General features: G+C 40.4%; 1 protein-coding gene across 2 annotated transcripts in view; it reads left to right on the top strand.

Moving 5' to 3' along the window:
- The window catches only part of MORC1 (MORC family CW-type zinc finger 1), a 169,449-nt gene that overhangs the window by 16,069 nt on the left and 131,212 nt on the right, over positions 1-22,168 (top strand). For both annotated transcript variants that reach the window (XM_060417526.1, XM_060417522.1), the window contains exons 5-8: positions 3,470-3,560; positions 4,212-4,320; positions 10,936-11,095; positions 12,885-12,990. In XM_060417526.1, coding sequence (XP_060273509.1) covers positions 3,470-3,560; positions 4,212-4,320; positions 10,936-11,095; positions 12,885-12,990 — 466 coding nt within the window. The remainder of the gene's footprint in view (positions 1-3,469; positions 3,561-4,211; positions 4,321-10,935; positions 11,096-12,884; positions 12,991-22,168) is intronic.

Raw genomic sequence — 22,168 nt, 5'->3', positions numbered from 1 at the left:
GTAGGGGTCACCTTTTCTTGTTTTTAGTGGTTTGTGTTTCTTCCCTGCGTGTTCAAAGGTTTAGTTGCTTCAATTGAATGCTTTCCCATCATAGTGAAAGCATCTGCCATGCACTGCATGATTTATCTTTGTATCTTCAAGGCTAGTAAAAGGCAGTACATAGTAGGTACAAATTACTGTTTGCTGTGGAATTGAGATATGATTCCTTTAGGGAAAGAATTTTCATGAATTGAGATGCCTTATCCTTGAATTCTTCATTTTATTTTATTTACTTATTTTATTTTTGACTGTGCTGGGTCATCGTTGCTGTGTGCAGGCTTCTAGTTGTGGCAAGTGGGGGCTGTGGTGTGCGGGCTTACTGCGGTGGTTTTCTTGTTGCAAGGCACAGACTCTGGGGTGTGCAGGCTCAGGAGTTACAGCACCTGGGCTTAGTTGCCCTGAAGCATGTGGAATCTTCCTGGACTAGGGATTGAATCCATGTTCCCTGATTTGGCAGGAAGATTCTTAACCACTAGACCACCAGGAAAGTCCTCCTAGAATTCTTATAACAGTTGTGTATATCCCACAAGCCAGATTTAACAAATGGTGAGGGAGTTCAAATAATATGGAAATGTTCTGGTCAGTTCCACACCAGAGGAAAGAATGATCGTCAGTGCGAATAGAAGCTCAGAATAAAAACTAAAGCAATTATATTCAAGTCTCAGAAGACCCCCTTGGTCTAAATAGTCAAAGACTATGTGTGATATATTCTAAGGCAATTCTTTAAAAAAGAAGCAACTCTTTTACATGGGTCTAAAAACAAAATAATCAAAACACAGACAAGTGACAAATATTGAACTCTTCAGAAGAAATCCACACTTCAGTTGACCCATACAGTTGTATTTTAAAAAGGGTCACTAGTGTTGAGAGCAATTCTTTATTAACATTGGAACTCAAGTGTTAACTGAAAATAGAATCTATCAGTTGTCCAAGCTGAGTTGGATCAGTCTCAACCTTTTGGAAGAGGTGATGTCCAAACTGTTTTCACTTCCAGCCTTGCCCCCTTACAGTGCATTCCTCACACAGCAATCCTGAGTCGGCTTTTTTCTTTTAGTAGATCATAGTGATGCCCTTGGCAATGGCACCCCACTCCAGTACTCTTGCCTGGAAAATCCCATGGATGGAGGAGCCTGGTGGGCTACAGTCCACGGGGTCAATAAGAGTCAGACACGACTGAGCGACTTCACTTTCACTTTTTTACTTTCATGCATTGGAGAAGGAAATGGCAACCCACTCCAGTGTTCTTGCTGGAGAATCCCAGGGAGGGGGGAGCCTGATGGGCTGCCGTCTGTGGGGTCGCACAGAGTTGGACACAACTGAAGCGACTTAGCAGCAGCAGCAGCAGCAGCAGCAGCAGCAGCGATGCCCTTGATTAAAGCGCTTAGTTGTTTCTCATTACTTTTGAATAAAATTCATACTCCACAACACTTTCAGTTTCTTGCATTACTTGGCCTCTATCCACCTCTTTGACCTTTTCTCGTACCTTGCACTACCTTGCTTATAGCACCCCAGCCACACCTGGCTGGCCCTCCATCATTTAAATCTCAAGTCAGAGGATACCTTATGAAGGAGGCCTTTAAATCTCAAGTCAGAGGACACCTTATGAAGGAGGCCTTTCCTGAACATTCTGTCTGCAAACTACATTTTTGTTAATTCCTTGTAACATTCTCCTCGTTTTGTTGCCTTCACTTAATACTCTCTGAAAGGATCTTGTTAGTTCGCTTTTTCCTCATTCCATGACATAAAGTTATCGAGGACAGGGATTATATCTGTCCTATTCAGTGTTCTGTCCATGTGCTCAGAACTCTGGCCACCATACATGAGAGTCTGTTCAGTGTGTGATAAAAAACCATAGGATTTGGTCTTCTACAACTCTGGGTTATAGTTCTAGGGGTACCATTTATCAGTGTGACCTTGGGAAGGTTACATAAACTTCTGAAACTTAAATTTCCTCATCTGTAACATGTAGATAATATCTTCCTTGTAGGCTTGTTGTAAATATTAAATAAGTGTTGCAGATAAAGTATATGCTGTAGTCCCTGGCATATACTGAATTATCAATAAGGGGTAGCTAATACTATCATTATTGATACCCTCATCTAATAGTCAACCCTTAATAAGAGCATGTGATAAAATGTCCAGGTAGCTTCAGACAAATGGAGTGCTTTACACAACCTGCCACCGCACGATAGCATGTCTGCACCCAGCCTGACACAGGGTCCTTAGGACAGACCTGGGGCGTGTATCCAGGGTGTGTAGCCCGACTGGGAGAGCCATTTCTGTCTTTCCCTTACCCTGGGAGCATACCTTTTTCTTAGAGGTATGTATGTTTTGAAGTTAGGAGGATTCTTTTCCAGGATTCTAGAATGCCTGGAGAGATCAAGAGAATAACTCTCAAAGTCAGAAATAGATAGCCCGTCTTCCCCAGTTAGCAACCTCACATGGGGCTGGATAAGGGCCAAAACCATGGAAAAATTACTAGTGGTACAAATAATTATAGCATCTTTAATATATTCTGTTCAGTTCAGTTCAGTTGCTCAGTCGTGTCTGACTCTTTGCGACTCCATGAATCGCAGCACGCCAGGCCTCCCTGTCCATCACCAACTCTTGGAGTTCACTCAGACTCACGTCCATCGAGTCCGTGATGCCATCCAGCCATCTCATCCTCGGTCATCCCCTTCTTCTCCTGCCCCTAATCCCTCCCAGCATCAGAGCCTTTTCCAATGAGTCAACTCTTCGCATGAGGTGGCCAAAGTACTGGAGCTTCAGCTTCAGATCATTCCTTCCAAAGAAATCCCAGAGCTGATCTTCAGAATGGACTGGTTGGATCTCCTTGCAGTCCAAGGGACTCTCAAGAGTCTTCTCCAACACCACAGTTCAAAAGCATCAATTTTTCAGCGCTCAGCCTTCTTCACAGTCCAACTCTCACATCCATACATGACTACTGGAAAAACCATAGCCTTGACTAGACAGACCTTAGTCAGTAAAGTAATGTCTCTGCTTTTGAGTATGCTATCTAGGTTGGTCATAATTTTTCTTCCAAGGAGTAAGCATCTTTTAATTTCATGGCTGCAGTCACCTTAGCATTTATCAAATGGCATGTAGTATTTTCAAGTTTGACACATCATCTCATTTATTATTTTTCTTGGTCAACAACTCTGTGATGTGTTAATAGCTCCCATCTAGGGTCAAGGAAATTAAGGCTCTACTTCCCAGGGTCACACAGCTAGGTCTCTCTGACCTCTTATCAGTACATTGCTCTTAAGATCCTGGTCAGAGATTATGGAGCCTGACAAGGATCATTTTCTCTGTGTTCACGCAAGAAGTATGGGTCTGCCCTAATATATATGTGACATCCTGACAACTGGACATCTGGCCAATGTGAAGACTCCTATGTCCTAACCACTTATATTGTCTTTGTCAATTGTAGAGGAAGCATCAGATATCATTTACTTTGGAACATCCAAGAAACGGTTATCAACCTTGAAGTTTATTGGGCAATATGGCAATGGCCTTAAAAGGTGAGGACTTCTTTCTTATAATGTAAGTATTATTGCTATTGATTATCAGGAATGATATTTGGTTAAGGGAAGTCTTACTGAGAATGATCCAAGTTTGAAAAACTTAAAAAAGGAATATAAACCCAAGAGTCCCACCTTGTTTTATAATTTCCATGCCCAAACTGACTCAAATCTTTACAGCATTTTAAAATTTAATTCACAAATGGAGGATGAGTCTCTTTTTCAGAGATTGGGGAAGTAACACCCGTGTACCATAGAGCTTCATTGCATTTCTGTGCTTGTTTCTTAATGCCTGTCTCCGCATTGGCGTTCTATGTGTCCAGAGCTTATGTGATTAGTCTGCTCAATGAAAACTGAGGACGTGAGGCCACGGCTACCTGTGTGGCACCTACCAGATGATCCTTCTTTGCTGCAACCCTGGGTAGCTCCTTATCTCAGCAGTCATATCTTAAGTGAGAATGTGGGGCTGGATTAGTTCAAACTCTGCTCTGTTTTGAGAAAACAAACAAAAAAAATTATTTTTACACTCCCTTGGTTAAGAGTCAGCAAAACAGTGGAGTTATTTCAGTGAAAAGAACAATATTGTGCTCCCCTGTCCCTTCTCGCTAATGTTTGAGATATAAACCATTATATTCTTGATTTTTAATATAGTGGATCCATGAGGATTGGAAAAGACTTTATTCTTTTTACAAAGAAGGAAGAAACGATGACCTGTGTATTTTTTTCTCAGACATTCTGTGAAAGAGAAGGTCTGAGTGAGGTAAGCGTTAAGAGTTTCCTTTGGTTTCCATGGTGATAAAGTTATTTTAATTTACCATTTCAGGAGGTAAAGTCTGTCATGGGTGCTTGCCTATTATGATTTAGAAATTTAGGAGTATATCTTGGAAATAGATAAAGGGTGGCTGGCCATTTTGGGGTCATTGGAGGCCTGTCCTATTGATCTTTTTTTGAATAGTTTTTCTAATCCTAGCCTGTTTTCAGAACATTATGTATTATCCATGTACACATATCTTCCAGAACAAGAGGCTCCCTTTGGCACTGTGAGATTTTTGGAAGAAGCCTGCAAAACATTTCCACCACCTATCCATAAATAGGTTATCACTTTTAAAGTAAATAGAATATTGGATTCAGAAGACTTGGAAAACAACATCTGAAGAAACTGAATGCAAAACAGATTTAAAAATATTACTCTCTAGACCATAATTTTAACTCCCTTTTCTGACCCAGAGACATTTTATTAATTTGCAGCATTTGAGTTTTAGTATTATGAACATCAGTTATAATTCAGTATAACAAATACATGTTGAGTAACTGCTGTTTGCCCAGCGCTGGATATACCCTGTGGAAGGTAGAAAACAAGAAGACCACCTGACCATCAGAGTGCTTTCAGTGTAGTCACAAAATAAAGCAGACATGTATGAACTGGATAAATAACAAAATGAAGGGATTTTAAAAGCATGCCGTTCAGTGAGTGTATTTCTGCTGTTAGTAAACTGTCACAAGCAGGATATGGATGAAGAGACTAGAGAGCCTTGAGTGAGAGTTTATGGGGAAAAGACCACTTGCATCTGGAAAGGCTGGAGTGGTGAGAAATGGCGCATGGCAAGTCTCAGACCTGAGATGACTGTAGGGTTTGGAGGATAGTATGGAAATATAGGATTGTCCAGCAGGAGCCCAGCATGCCTGCTGGCAGTGCTGGAGTCTGGCTAGTTAATAGGAGTAGTCTAGAAGCAACAGAGTGGAGAAGGCAATGGCACCCCACTCCAGTACTCTTGCCTGGGAAATCCCATGGGCGGAGGAGCCTGGTAGGCTGCAGTCCATGAGGTCGCTAAGAGTTGGGACAAGACTGAGCGACTTCACTTTCACTTTTCACTTTCATGCATTGGAGAAGGAAATGGCAACCCACTCCAGTGTTCTTGCCTGGAGAATCCCAGGGACGGGGGGAGCCTGGTGAGCTGCTGTCTATGGGATCGCACAGAGTCGGACACGACTGAAGTGACTTGGCAGCAGCAGAAGCAACAGAGAGTAGCTGAGTAGGATTCTGACATGAGGAAAAGCAATACTTTAAGCATTTGTGTTGTACTTTACGTGTGTAAAGGACATGGGAAATTGGACCAAAGCTGTGATTATAGCTTTGCTAAAATGAGCCATTTCCTTTTTTCTTTTTTTAAAAAAGTAAAACCAGTGACCTTCTCATTTCCACTTATATAGTGGCAATGACTTTCAACAAGGTTCAGTTAAGTTGCTCAGTCGTGTCCGACTCTTTGCCACCCCATGGACTGCAGCACGCCAGGCTTCCCTATCCATCACCAACTCTTGGAGCTTGCTCAAACTCATGTCCATAGAGTCGGTGACACCATCCAACAATCCCAGCAATTCGTTCCCCTTCTCCTGCCTTCCATCTTTCCCAGCATCAGGGAAAGTTGCTGGGAATCTCATTTCTTTTCCAGTGAGTCAGTTCTTCACATCATGTGGCCAAAGTATTGGAGTTACAGCTTCAGCATCAGTCCCTCCAATGAATACTTGGATTGATTTCCTTTAGGGTGGACTAGTTGGATCTCCTTGCAGTCCAAGGGACTCTCAAGAGTCTTCTCCAACACCACAGTTCAAAAGCATAAATTCCTTGGCACTCAGATTTCTTTATAGTCCAACTCTCACATCCATACATGACTACTGGAAAAACCGTCACTTTGACTAGACAGACCTTTGTTGGCAAAGAAATGTCTCTGCTTTTTAATGTGCTGTCTAGGTTGGTCATAACTTTTCTTCCAAGGAGCAAGCATCTTTTAATTTCATGGCTGCAGTCACCATTTTCAGTGATTTTGGAGCCCCCGAAATAAAATCTGTCACAGTTTCCACTGTTTCCCCATCTATTTGCCATGAAGTGATGGGACAAGATGCCATGATCTTAGTTTTCAGAATGTTGAGCTTGAAGCCAACTTTTTCACTCTCTTCTTTCACTTTCATTAAGAGGCTCTTTAGTTCTTCTTAGCTTTCTGCCATAAGGGTGGTGTCATCTGCATATCTGAGATAATTGGTATTTCTCCCGGCAATCTTGATTCCAGCCTGTGCTTGATCCAACCTGGCATTTCTCATGATGTACTGTGCATATAAGTAAATAAGCAGGGTGACAATATACAGCAGCTAACAATGTTAGTTAACTATTTTGATATTTTCCTGCAAATCTCTGTGTAACATGCTTGTATTGTTACTTCTTGATTTGATTTTGGCATTATCTGTTAAGCTCCCACTATAAAAGATGAGGATTTATCTATTACTTTTTCTTTGCTCCTATCACACATCTACACCCTTCCAATTCTCCACCTTCAATATAACTTGATTTTAATTTTGGTTGTGTCAATATTCAGTATTTTTATTATGAGACTATATAAGCACTATACTGGACACAATTATACCACATCCTAAGCTATTTTTCCTTTTCCTGCAGAACTTTTTATTTTAATTAACAGTTAATAATTGTTTACTTAGTGCCCTGTGTAGTTATCATTGTCACTGAATATTGGCTTGGTTTTATGTGTCTTTTTCACTGTGTTAATCCCAGTGGGCAAGCTAGTCTCCTGCCAGACAGTTTCACCTGCTGTGTTGTCAGTTCCACTTTCCTGAAGGACTCTGCTCTGCAGTCTTCTCAAATGCGGCCCCTCGCACTCCTGCTATCCATGGCTGGTGTTCAGCTGCCATCCTGGGATCTGCCCCTGCCGTCGTCCTGGCGGTTCTCTTCACCTCTCTGGTTCCAGATCATCTTCCCTAGCTTTCTGCCTCTTCTTGGTGTAACACGTCCTCCATTAGCTTTCTCAGCGAGGGTGTCTAAGAGGTAGAACATGTTGAGACTTCACATGCATGAGAATATTTCTCTCCTATCCAAACACTTACTGATAGTTTGTCTTGATTGTTTTTCTTCAAATGAATTTTCTTTCATGATTTTGAAGGCATTGCTCCATTATCATATGATTTCTGGTGAGAAGTCTGAAGCCATTTTCATTCCTGGGTCTTCTGTGTGACCCATTCTTCTCCCCACCCGCTCTGTTTTCTGAGGGTCTTTCTCCCCAGTGTTCTGATTTCAGTGTTTTGCCTTTGGGTGGGTTTATTTGTATCCATTGTGCTGGGTGTTTGTTGAATGTTTCAGTCTGAACACTCATGTTCTTTAATTCTGTGCTATTTTCCTATAGTATTTGATGATTTTCTTCCATCTGTATTATCTTTTCTCTCATTTTACAGCATTTGTTCTTAGCTTGTGGATGTCTGAAGATGATTTTAATTTTCTTATCCTTTTTCTCCTGTCTTCCATCCTTAAATTATTGTTTTGTTTTCTGGGAGATTCTCTAACATTTATCTTCCAACCCTCTTGTAGACAGGTTTTGTAATCATGTTCTTTATTTCTAAAGAGTCTTTTTAGTATCTCAGTATTCCTTTTGAAAGATACATAGTTCTTATTTCATAGATACAATATTTCTGCTTAGAGCTCTGAAGATATTAACTATGATTAATTTTTTCCTCTGAAATTTTCATTTTCCTCTTATAATTTCTGTTACCACTGAGTTGTTTTGTTTGTGCTTGTTTATTTGGTCTCTGTCTGTCACATTAGAGACTTTTCTTAGATTACTGTTAATCTTGTGTACTTTAATATAGAATATAGTTCAGTCGCTCAGTCATGTCCGACTCTTTGCAACCCCATGAACTGCAGCATGACAGGCCTCCCTGTCCATCACCAACTCCCGGAGTTTACGCAAACCCATGTCCATTGAGTCAGTGACGCCATCCAACCATCTCATCCTCTGTCGTCCCCTTCTCCTCTTGCCCTCAATCTTTCCCAGCATCAGGGTCTTTTCAAGTGAGTCAGCTCTTCGCATCAGGTGGCCAAAGTATTGGAGTTTCAGCCTCAGCATCAGTCCTTCCAGTGAACACCCAGGACTGATCTCCTTTAGGATGGACTTGTTGGATCTCCTTGCAGTCCAAGGGACTCTCAAGAGCCTTCTCCAACACCACTGTTCAAAAGCATCGATTCTTCGGTGCTCAGCTTTCTTTATAGTCCAACTCTCACATCCATACATGACCACTGGAAAAAGCATATCCTTGACTAGATGGACCTTTGTTGACAGAGTAATGTCTCTGCTTTTTAATATGCTGTCTAGGTTGGTCATAACTTTCTTTCCAAGGAGTGAGCATCTTTTAATTTCATGGCTGCAGTCACCATCTGCAGTGATTTTGGAGCCCCCCAAAATAAAGTCTGACACTGTTTCTACTGTTTCCCATCTATTTCCCATGAAGTGATGGGACTAGATGCCATGATCTTAATTTTCTGAATGTTGAGCTTTAAGCCAACTTTTTCACTCTCCTCTTTCACTTTCATCAAGAGGCTCTTTAGTTCTTCTTCACTTTTTACCCTAAGGGTGGTGTCATCTGCATATCTGAGGTGATTGATATTTCTCCTGGCAATCTTGACTCTACCTTGTGCTTCCTCCAGCCCAGCGTTTCTCATGATGTACTCTGCATATAAGTTAAATAAGCAGGGTGACAATATACAGCCTTGGCATACTCCTTTTCCTATTTGGAACCAGTCTGTTGTTCCATGTCCAGTTCTAACTATTGCTTCCTGACCTGCATATAGGTTTCTCAAGAGGCAGATCAGGTGGCCTGGTATTCCCATCTCTTTGAGAATTTTCCACAGTTTATTGTGATCCACACAGTCAAAGGCTTTGAAATAGTCAATAAATCAGAAATAGATGTTTTTCTGGAACTCTCTTGCTTTTTCAATGATCCAGCAAATGTTGGCAATTCGATCTCTGGTTCTTCTGCCGTTTCTAAAACCACCTTGAATATCTGGAAGTTCGCGGTTCACATATTGCTGAAGCCTGGCTTAGAGAATTTTGAGCATTACTTTACCAGCGTGTGAGATGAATGCAATTGTGCGGTAGGTTCAGAGGAGGCAATGGCACCCCACTCCAGTGTTCTTGCCTGGAGAATCCCTGCATCGGGGGAGCCTTGTGGGAGGCCGTCTGTGGGGTCACACAGAGTTGGACATGACTGAAGTGACTTAGCAGCAGCAGCAGCAGTGCGGTAGTTTAAGTATTCTTTGGCATTGCCTTTCTTTGGGATTGGAATGAAAACTGATCTTTTCCAGTCCTGTGGCCACTGCCGAGTTTTCCAGATTTTAAGGTTAGTCCAATAAAATGCCAGTTGAAAGCTCTGAGAGTGTGGCTGGGGCTTGGCAGCCATGCAGGTCACAATGATACATACCAGGCTGTTTTATTGAGAAATCTTCAGTGTAATTTTCCTTGTCTTTCCCTCTGGGCTGGTCAGGTATCTCAAAGAAGACTCCTACAGTCTTCTACCTGAAGGTCTAGCTGGCAGAACCCGGGAGCCAAATGAGAGAAGAGATCTGCAGTTCTCAGCATCTAATATGTGTACTTTCATTGAATCCCTCTAATCTCAGTAATGGTTTCCCTGGTAGCTCAGCTGGTAAAGAATCCGCCTGCAATGCCATGGAGACCCTGGTTTGATTCCTGGGAGGAGGGATAGGCTACCCTCTCCAGTATTCATAGGCTTCCCTGGTGGCTCAGAAGGTAAAGAATCTGCCCGCAACGCGGGAGACCTAGGTTCTATCCCTGGGTTGAGAAGATCCCCTGGAGAAGGGCCGTGGCAACTCACTCCAAAATTCTTGCCTGGACAATCCCCAGGCAAGGGACATGGGAGCCTGGTGGGCTACAGTCCATGGGGTCCCAAAATGTCAGACATGACTGAGTGGCTAAGCACACAGTCTCAGTAAGGTCACCTGCCAACTGTGCCTGACATATCCTCTAATCCAGACGTGCTCTGTTCCACTCTTTCCAGAGAGTAAACATCCATTCCCTATGGAGGAGAAGGAGGAGCTAACGCCAGATGGGGAGCTGGACTAGTTGTAGCTCTCTTCTCCTTTTACCTCCACCTCGAGAGCTAATTCATGCCATCAATCTCTGAGACTTTGAGGGGGCTCTGAATTGTAAATCAATCTGGTGCTTCTCATTTCTGGCATGGGCTTTGGATTGGTTACTTGGATATGCTGTTGTACTTTTCAACTTCTGAAATGCTGATACTGTTATTCCCTCTGCCATTTGACCCATAATTCCGTAGGGGGCTGAGGCAGATTCCATCAGTCACCATGTTCTGTAGTGGAACATTTTAGAATAAAACTCTTAAGTGTACACTTTTGTTTTGTGCCTCTTCTTCATCAAACTAGAATACCTGGGGCAAGTCCACTCTTAACCTAGTGTTGTATAATTTGGCTGGATTATAAACTGACTGACAGGGTCAGACAAAAAAAAATGATGGTTTTTATTTGTGTGTTTCATAGTAAATTGATGTGTTTTTTTTTTAATAGGTTGTGGTTCCAATACCTTCATGGTTAACAAGAACCAGAGAATCTGTCACAGATGATCCTCAAAAATTCTCAACAGAATTGTCTATAATTTATAAATATTCTCCATTTAAAACTGAAGCTGAATTGATGCAGCAATTTAATGTGATCTATGGCAAGTGTGGTAAGATCATTACAACCCTGAAACTTTAATGTGGAAGTGTTTGTTTTCAGTGTCATACAAAAGACTATAAATATGATTTCATACTTGTTTCTATTTAAAATGCCATGTGGAATCTCAAATGGGGGCAGTTATTCATTTTATTTATATAAATTTTGTCTTAGAGAGTCCAAACAGGAATAACTCTTCAGTCACTGGCACTGGGAGAAATGTTTGTACTTGTAAGAGCCTGGTGAAACCGGCTAAGGAGAGGTTGACACAGGCTGTGATCATAGGGAATCACAATCTCTGTGCCAGAGACAGCCTCTCTCCCCATCTCTCTGTATGAGGAGATGCTTTACCACAGCATCCAAGACTAGATGACCCCAGGGTTTATAAGAGAGTTGGCAGTTTATAAAGTAACAAGTCCAGGCTTCTGTGCCAGTCTTTCTCCAGACTTCTACCACCTCATATCTAGAAGCGAAAAGGTTCCTGCTCTAGAGAAAGCTATTTGCATCCTGCTTTTTCTAATGTTAACATGCACAATTCTATTCTGTTTATATTAAAGTTCTGTTTTATGTAATGTTTATAGAAAATTTCTTCTCTAACTTGTGGCAGTTTGTTTAAAAGTAATGTTTTATGTCATCCTTTTCCTTTTCTCATAGAAGAAAAATAATAGCACTTAAATATTCATTTCATTAAGATACATGGTATACTTTAAAGATGGTTAATATATAATCTCTTTAGTTGCCTTCTAATTGTGAAATACTGATGTATATACTACTGAAAGATATACTATTTCCTGAACACTTTCCTAAATGCTTTATAAAAATTAACTCATTTAATCCTCAAAACAACCCTTGTGTTTTAAATGCCTCGTGAGCTCTATCATATAGATTAGGACACTTACCTGAAGTCATTGTGATAGCAAATGGTTGGTCCAGGGTATTGACACATGTGTTTAGGCTCCCAAGTCCAAGTCCAGATTCTCCGTCACTCTGCTGTTCTCCCCTTCATTTTAGTATTACCAAAAAGAACAGTGTAATTGGTTGTTCTTCAAATTTCTCTGACAGTGCTGTTTGTCTTTATATTATAATCAACTTTATAAACACTTTGGATTGTTTTTGTTTACTGTGCTTTAGAGCAGGGATCAGCAAGCTAGGGCCTGCAGGTCAAATCGGCCCCATGGCTGTTTTTCTTAATTAACATTTACTGGAACATAGCTACGTCATTCATTTGTGTATTCCCTGCAGCAGCTTTTATACTACACTGTAGAGCTGAGTTATGAGTAGTTGTAAGAGGCCTGCAAAGTCCGCAATATTTGTTTTCTGGCCCTTTTCAGAAAAAGTTTACCAACGCCTCTGTTAGTGTCTACTTCATATTTATACACATTTATGCAAAAGCAATACTTCAGATTTATACAAATGGTAAAAATTCATCTTTGTTCTTATGTGCATTGATTTCAGTTCTGGCAATGAGAGTTTTACCTATAATACAAATTTGGCTCCGGCTTCTAACAGTTTTTATAATGCAAATTGTGAAAAGAATCCACACTGAAAGACATAATAAGTTGGATAGTTAAAAAGAAGCACAATGCTATAGAAACTCAATGCTCTTTGGCAGAAAGTGGAATTTACTATAAGACATGTATAAGACATATATATTGGAACTTACCAAGGCATTTTATTTACTGAAGTACAAAAGAAAATTTAGTCTATAGCAGGCTTAATTCCCTAGGTGAGATAATAGCACCATGAATAATGCTTAGGGTAGTTAAATATTGACAAAAGTCAAACATCTATTTTTCCACTAGGTACTTTGCTGGTTATTTATAACTTGAAGCTTCTGCTTAGTGGAGAACCTGAGTTGGATGTTAAAACTGACAGAGAAGATATACTGGTGGCTGGGGCTCTTGGAGAGTGAGTAATATGAGTGTTTGTCAGAACATGTGTCAGTGATGCCAGTGAACTGGGGTTAGGAAACCTGCATCCTGGTTCCAGGTCGGAGGCCACTGGGCCTCAGCACTAGAGCCATTCATTTTACCCCAATTACAGATAAAGTATGTTAGGCTGGACCACTGATTCCCAAATCTGGCTGAGCCTGTGAGACAGCTTCTTGAGAAGTACAAGATCCTGTCTTATACCACATCTACTGAGTCAGAATCTCTGGGTATCAAGCCTAGGAATCAATATTTTTCATATGTTTCAGAGGTGATTCAGAGGAATATCACTGAATGATAGTTCAGAATGGTCCTATGAACTGCTTACTTGCAGTTTACAAATAAATAAATGGATATTCACTTTTCTTGGCTATTGGGGATCCATAGGGAACAGAATGAGAAATTAGTAGAGGGCATGGGTGAAAAAGTATGGCGAAATATGAAATAGTGATTAAACCTAGATTTCTCTAGAGTAACTTTGTATTTCACTTTGTATTTAAAACTTATTAGCAGACAAATTGGGAGAGTAGCATTGACATGTGGAGAAGGCAATGGCACCCCACTCCAGTACTCTTGCCTGGAAAATCCCATGGACAGAGGAGCCTGGTGGGCTGCCATCTATGGGGTCGCACAGAGTCGGACACGACTGAAGCGATGCAGCAGCAGCAGCAGCAGCATTGACATGTATATACTACCAAGTGTGAAATAAGTAGCTACTGGGAAGGTACTGTGTAACACGGGGAGCTGGGCTCAGTACTCGGTACTGAGCACCAGTCTTGGTGTGAAGACCGCGAGTGCTGGCATGGGAGGAAGGGTCAAGAGAGAGGAGATATATGTAAACATATAACTGATGTACTTTGTTGTACAGCAGAAATGAATGTAACATGTAAAGCAATTATATTCCAATAATAAAAAACTTTTAATGAAAGAGGAAGAAGGAAAAAAAAGCTTATTAGCTTAAACCATTATTCTGTTAGTGTCAGAATGCTCCAGTTAGAAGGGATTTTAAAGGAATTTAATCTGGACTGATTTATTTAATGAACAATTGTGGTTCAGTAGAAATATAGTGAAAGCCAAAAATATGAACAATGTATGTCATCTTAAATTTATGAGTAGCTGCATTAGGAAAAGTAAAAAGAAATGGGTATAATTAATTTAACAATGTTTTTATTTTATCAAATATATATAAAATATTATAATTTCAATTTCAGTATGCAAAATATTAAGACATTTTCCATTCAATTTTTTCCATTCCAAATCTTTGAAATCCAGTGTGGTTTACATGTGTACCATATATCAGCTTGGACTAGTGCTCAATAGCCATTTATGGCCAGAAGCTACGGTATTGGACAGTGAAGTTTTAGACTAAGATATGGACGGAGGAGCCTGGTAGGCTGCAGTCCATGGGGTCGCTAAGAGTCAGGCACGACTGCGTGACTTCACTTTCACTTTTCACTTTCATGCATTGGAGAAGAAAATGGCAACCCACTCCAGTGTTTTTGCTTGGAGAATCCCAGGGACAGAGGAGCCTAGTAGGCTGCCATCTATGGGGTCGCACAGAGTCGGACACAACTGAAGCGACTTAGCAGCAGCAGCAGCAGCAGCATTGAGACCCAAGTAAGCACATCAGCTTAGACAACTTTTTCTTTTTCCTTGGAGGTGAAATTTTGAAAGTTCTTTTCCCAGTTAGAGACTTTAACATATGATAACCCACTTTAAATTATCCTTTCTATATTTTTCTAATGTATATTTTTTTCTCATCTCATTCTAAAATGTGGAATTCTCCTTTTACACAGAAATGAAGGTTTTTTGTTTTTGTTTTGTTTTGTTTTGTTTTTTTAGTATCCAACTTAATTACTGTTCTGCAAGTGTTGGGAACCCCTTTGCCAACATTAACATGCCAATATCAGAAAGGGCGCCCAGAACTGTTACTGGCACCTTCATTACTGTCTCCTCCTCTCTTGCTGGCCTTTTCCTCTACTTAAGAACTGGTTCCAAAACCAATATTTCATACTACTTAACAGCTTTGAGCTCAAATTTTCAAACAGTTATCTGTCAGAATGCCTTAGCCTTTCAACACTAGCATTAGGAAATAACATATGATTAGAAGAATAATTTGACAGCTAATTCTTCGGGGAAAATTCCTACTGTTCTCAGATTGTTTAATGAAGCCAGAAGCTTCTTAAGGCATTTGCTGTGCTGTGCTTAGTTGCTCAGTCATGTCCGACTCTTTGTGACCCCATGGACTATAGCCCCACAGGCTCCTCTGTGCGTGGGGATTCTCCAGGCAAGAATACTGGAGTGGGTTGCCATAGTCTCCTCCGGGGGGGGGGGGTCTTCCCAAGACCAGGAATCGAATCCAGGTCTCCCACATTGCAGGCAGATTCTTTACCATCTGAGCCACCAGGGAAGCCCTCTTAAGGCACTTAGGCAGTTAATTACAAAGTAAAGAAAATGGATCAGACCTAGGAAATACACGATTTCACTTTGGAACATTGCCCACCCTGCAATTTTTTATTTGATTGATTTTTCAACAAAATGTTTCACATTTCAATCACAAGAAAAGTTTTCTAAAGACAAGGATGGGATTTTATGAGGAAGGATTTATTGTAAAGAGGTGGCATAATTTCTGCACCAAAGATGCAGTACATTGCATGGTTTCTTTTGTAAGTACCAGCTGGTGCCAAGTAGAGAGAGCAATACTACTTCCTGGGGAGGCAGTAATAATGCCACAGTTTTCTCCTCTAAAAAGTCAGTGGATTCTGACAATAAACATCTAATTCCTCTTCACTAACGGATTAGTAAAACCATTAAAGCTTGAGGCTGAAAGAATGCATCTGGTCCCAGATGGATCTTTTTTTGACTCTTCCATTTATGACTTCTGATCTTTGAACATCTAATCAAGTACAGTTTACATATCTTGGTTTTGAGAATAAGTGGTTTGTAATAAGACAACTTTTTCACTATTTCTTTCTATTCTGGCTATGGTATCTCTTTGAAGCCACAGGGCATGATTTGACATCTGTCCAAAAACAAGTTTCAAGGTTTTGAACTAATTTTCACCTTTAGCCTTAAATGGTGAGGTCCTGCCAATTCTGAAAATAATTTAATTTTCTACATAGGAATAGGAAAACCCAAGTTTTCAGGCTTCGTTTGGCTTCAGAGAATTGATTTTCTGGTATAATTTATTTCCTTCCAATTTTTCTTATTGTAAAATCAAAAGTAAAACAATATTTTAAAACTTTTTAAGGAAAAGAATTTCTATATCATGATTATTAATTTATATTTGTCCATTCTAGTGTTTTTAAGTGCAATTTTTCAGTTTTCTTTTTTCATTTACGATTTGCTTCTAAACTTTATTCTAAGTTATATGTATAGTCTTAATAAGCCTCGTTTCATGATTTCTTGATAAGTGGCCATTGCATTGATTCATCATAAGTTATATAACAATTCCTGCATTTTTGTATAGTAACATTAATCTCAGTGTTTCAAATTATTTGTGGGTAAAAGAGTCGGACACGACTGAGCGACTAAACTGAACTGAACTGAACTGAATGTTGAAATAAACATATTTGTAAATGTGTACTTTTTTTTTGAATTATTTTCTTAAGGCAGATTCCCAGGAAGGGAACCAGTGAATGAAAGGATCTGGACTTTCATACAGTTCTTGTGAATATTTGGCATCACCAATATTTTATTATTTTAAACTTAGCAATCAGAATCCTTTGTCATTTTACCTTGGGCTGAGGCTCGAACAGTAGTAATCTGACCATTGTCAGGGCCTTGTTTCAAGATGACAGTAGCCTCATGAAAATTTCATTAAGTGTGATGTTCAAGCACAGGGAGGTGGCTTGTGCTTTGGCAGTATCAGTCTAAAGATAAACTGCTTCCACTTAAGAAAAATTATGTGTAGATATATAACATTCATCTCACAATTTCAGAATGCAGATGAGGCATAAGTTTGCATTTAATGTGTGATATATTAAACTGGGGTTTGGATCTGTGATTGTGGTATGTGGAGAGTGCAAGAGAGCGGTGCAGAGGTTCCAGGGCAACATGCAGAGAGATTTGTAGCTACAGAAAAAGAATAGTGTTGAATTATATCATGTTAAACTTAGGCAGAGTTCTTGAAAGGGAAGAAGATGGTATGAAATGCAGTTTCATAACAAAATAAAATTTGGAACAAAATGGAGGGACCGGAGAGGGCTGAGAATACTAAATATTAAAGAAATAAAAGTGAACTAATAACAGAAAACAAGGTGTCTCTTTGGGGCCTGTTTGTTTAGACAAATTTTTTAAAATTTATTATCTATTTTTAGCTGTGCTGTCTTTGCTTTGTGCGGGCTTTTCTCTAGTTGAGGTGAGAGGGGGCAACTCTCTAGTTGTGTTGTGGGGGCTTCTCCTTGCTGTGGCTTCTCTTGCTGTACAGCACAGGCTTTAGGGCCCGTGGGCTTCAGTAGCTGTGACATGTGGGCTCAGTAGTTGCAGTTCCCAGGCTCTAGAGCACAGGCTTCATAGATGTGGTGCATGGGCTTGGTTGCTCTACAACATGTGGGATCTTCCCAGATCAGGGATTGAACCCACATTTCCTGCATTGACAGGTGGATTCTTTACCACTGAGCCACCATGGACACCCCAATTTTTGTTTATTAATTTATGTTATGGTAGTTTTTGAAACTCTCAACCAAGTCCCACACCTCAAACCTTTGTAACATTTTCTCCCCCCAAACTGTTTTTTTTTCCTTGAAGTAGTCTATTTGTGCAGAATAGAATCAAGACAGAATCAAGTTAATCCATTTTTACCTTCTCACTGGTGGTTGTTAGTAACCTTCAATCACAGTCACACAGATTATTAAAATTAAAAGTCATTTTCAAAGGTTACATATTGATGGAGGGTAGTAGGACTAAGAAAGTGCAAGATGACAGGCTGGTGGAAGGTTTTAAAATGAGTCAGTGCCCATCATTAACCTCATATGTGGTTAGTGTAAATTGGCATATACAAAATCTACAGCATTGTCATTCTGCTTTGACATTCCTTACTCAGAGAGTTTATGTAGATGCCAGGTGTGGAATTGCAGTTCTGTAATTTGGATGTTTTAAGTTTCATTCATAAGACATGCAACCTTATTATGTGGATGTGTCAGTAGTTCAGTTGTGTCTGACTCTTTGTGACCCCATGGATTTGTAACCTTCCAGGCTCCTCTCTATCTGTGGAATTCTCCAGACAAGAATACTGGAGTGGGTTGCCACCCCCTTCTCTAGGGGATTTTCTCGACCCAGGGATAGAACCCAGGTCTCCCGCATTGCAGACAGATTATTTAACATCTGAGCCACCAGGGAAGCCCATTATGTGGATACTGGTATGAAATTATAATTTTATAATAAAGACTTTTCCAAATTGGCTGGCATATGGAGTGTAGCACTGTCACAGCTTCATCTGTCAGAATTTGAAACAGCTCAACTGGAATTCCATCACCTCCACTAGCTTTGTTCTTGGTGATTGCTTTCTAAGGCCCATTTGACTTCACGTTCTAGGATGTCTGGCTCTAGATGAGTGATCACACCATCGTGGTTATCTTGGTTGTGAAGATCTTTTTTGTACAGTTCTTCTGTGTATTCTTGCCACCTCTTCTTAATATCTTCTGCTTCTGTTAGGTCCATACCATTTCTGTCCTTTATCGAGCCCATCTTTGCATGAGATTTTCCCTTAGTATCTCTAATTTTCTTGAAGAGATCTCTAGTCTTTCCATTCTGTTGTTTTCCTCTATTTCTTTGCATTGATCGCTAAGGAAGCCTTTCTTATCTCTCCTGGCTATTCATTGGAACTCCGCATTCAGATGCTTATATCTTTCCTTTTCTCCTTTGCTTTTCTCTTCTCTTCTTTTCATAGCTATTTGCAAGGCCTCCCCAGACAGCCATTTTGTTTTTTTGCATTTCTTTTCCATGGGCATGGTCTTGATCCCTGTCTCCTGTACGATGTCACGAACCTCCATCCATAGTTCATCAGGCACTCTATCTATCAGATCTAGTCCCTTAAATCTATTTATCACTTCTACTGTATAATCATAAGGAATTTTATTTAGGTCATACCTGAATGGTCTAGTGGTTTTCCCTACTTTCTTCAATTTGAGTCTGAATTTGGCAATAAGGAGTTCATGATCTGAGCCACAGTCAGCTCCTGGTCTTGTTTTCCCTGACTATATAGAGCTTCTCCATCTTTGGCTGCAAAGAATATAATCAATCTGATTTTGGTGTTGACCATCTGGTGATGTCCATGTGTAGAGTCTTCTCTTGTGTTGTTGGACGAGGGTGTTTGCTATGACCAGTGCATTCTCTTGGCAAAACTCTATTAGCCTTTGCCCTTCTTCATTCCACATTCCAAGGCCAAATTTGCCTGTTACCTCAGGTATTTCTTGATTTCCTACTTTTGCATTCCAGTCTCCTATAATGAAAAGGACATCTTTTTTGAGTGTTAGTTCTAAAAGGTCTTTGTAGGTCTTCATAGAACCATTCAGCTTCAGCTTCTTCAGTGTTACTGGTTGGGGCATAGACTTGGATTACTGTGATAATGCATAGTTTACCTTGGAAACAAACATTCTGTCATTTTTGAGATTGCATCCAAGTACTGCATTTTGGACTCTTTTGTTGACCATGATGGCTACTCCATTTCTTCTAAAGGATTCCTGCCCATAGTAGTAGATATAACGGTCATCTGAGTTAAATTCACCCATTCCAGTCCATTTTAGTTCACTGATTTGTAGAATATCAATGTTCACTCTTGCCATCTCCTGTTTGAACTCAGCAGTGGCCACAGGACTGGAAAAGGTCAGTTTTCATTCCAATCCCAAAGAAAGTCAATGCCAAAGAATGCTCAAACTACCGCACAATTGTACTCATCTCACATGCTAGTAAAGTAATGCTCAAAATTCTCTAAGCCATGCTTCAGCAATACGTTAACTGTGAACTTCCAGATGTTCAAGCTGGTTTTAGAAAAGGCAGAGGAACCAGAGACCAAATTGCCAACATCGGCTGGATCATGGAAAAAGCAAGAGAGTTCCAGAAAAACATCTACTTCTGCTTTATTGACTATGCCAAAGCCTTTGACTGTATGGATCACAATAAACTGTGGAAAATTCTCAAAGAGATGAGAATACCAGACCACCTGACCTGCCTCTTGAGAAATCTGTATGCAGGTCAGGAAGCAACAGTTAGAACTGGACATGGAACAACAGACTGGTTCCAAATAGGAAAAGGAGTACGCCAAGGCTGTATATTGTCACCCTGCTTATTTAACTCTATGCAGAGTACATCATGAGAAATGCTGGACTTCAGGAAGCACAAGGTGAAATCAAGATTGCCAGGAGAAAGATCAATAACCTCAGATGTGCAGATGACACCACCCTTATGGTAAAAAGTGAAGAAGAACTAAAGAGCCTCTTGATGAAAGTGAAAGAGGAGAGTGAACAAGTTGGCTTAAAGCTCAGCATTCAGAAAATGAAGATCATGGCATCTGGTCCCATCACTTCATGGCAAATAGATGAGGAAACAGTGAAATCAGGGTCAGACTTTATTTTGGGAGGCTCCAAAATCACTGCAGATGGTGACTGCAGCCATGAAATTAAAAGACGCTTACTCCCTGGAAGGAAAGTTATGGCCCACCTAGACAGCATTATTAAAAAGCAGAGACATTACTTTGCCAACAAAGGTCCGTCTAGTCAAGGCTATGGTTTTTCCTGTGGTCGTGTATGGATGTGAGAGTTGGACTGTGAAGAAAGCTGAGTGATGAAGAATTGATGCTTTTGAACTGTGGTGTTGGAGAAGACTCTTGAGAGTCCCTTGGACTGCAAGGAGATCCAACCAGTCCATTCTAAAGGAGATCAGTCTTGGGTGTTCTTTGGAAGGACTGATGTTGAAGCTGAAGCTCCAATACTTTGGCCATCTCATGCGAAGAGTTGACTCATTGGAAAAGAGTCTGATGCTGGGAGAGATTGGGGGCAGGAGGAGAAGGGGACGACAGAGGATGAGACGGCTGGATGGCATCACCTACTCGATGGACATGAGTTTGAGTGAATTCTGGGAATTGGTGATGAACAGGGAGGCCTGGCGTGCTGCAATTCATGGGGTTGTAAAGAGTCGGACATGACTGAGTGACTGAACTTAACTGAACTGAATAAAAACTTTGCAATTGCATGTAAGATATGCCAATGAATCCTGGATCTGTGTATTAGTTTTTTTTTTACTACATCTCATTCTTGCTTGTTTACCTGGTGGTTCATCACCTGTCCCAGGGGCATTAATCTTTGGGGAAGAGGATTGAGTATGTATGACAGGAGGGGCTTCAAGTAGTATACATATATTAATTTATTGAAAACCAATCGAACTTCATAGACATACAGATCAGTGTAATAGTGCTTCCTCATTTTCTATCCCAGTTCCTTTTAAATTCTGCACCTTGAGTTTTTAAATATATCATCTAGTTTTCTTCTCAGTAATTGTCATTTTGTATTAGATTTAACACAGATTTTTTTTCTTCCTTACCTTTTTTTGAAATAATTTAAACTTTTCAAAAGGTTTGCAAAGATAATACCAAGAATTCCAATGTACTTCACTACGATTCCACAAATGTTGGTATTTTACCACACTTGCTTTATCTTTCAACCTCTTGCTCTTCCTCTTTTTATATGTAGTTTGGATCCTTGGGTTCTTTTTTATTCTTTCTATTTTCAGGATCATAATCTGTTACTGTCTGTATAAATTATTTGGCTGCTGCTAAGTCACTTCAGTCATGTCCAGCTCTGTGTGACCCCATAGACAGCAGCCCACCAGGCTTCCCCATCCCTGGGATTCTTCAGGCAAGAACACTGGAGTGGGTTGCCGTTTCCTTCTCCAGTGCATGAAAGTGAAAAGTGAAAGTGAAGTCGCTCAGTCGTGTCCTACTCTTAGCGACCCCATGGACTGCAGCCCACCAGGCTCCTCCATCCATGGGATTTGCCAGGCAAGAGTACTGGAGTGGGGTGCCATTGCCTTCTCTGAATTATTTGGCTAGAGGTGTTCTAAATTATTTGGCTAGAGGTGTTCTAAATTATTTGGCTAGAGGTGTTCTAAATTTGGCTTTGTCTAGTGGGAGCCTGTTCAAGCTGAATCTTATATTCTTTTCA

The sequence above is a fragment of the Ovis aries genome, chromosome 1 (assembly GCF_016772045.2).
Source record: "Ovis aries strain OAR_USU_Benz2616 breed Rambouillet chromosome 1, ARS-UI_Ramb_v3.0, whole genome shotgun sequence".
Lineage (NCBI taxonomy): Eukaryota > Metazoa > Chordata > Mammalia > Artiodactyla > Bovidae > Ovis > Ovis aries.
Note: the sequence above shows the minus strand (reverse complement) of the source record. Positions and strands in the feature narration are given on the sequence as shown.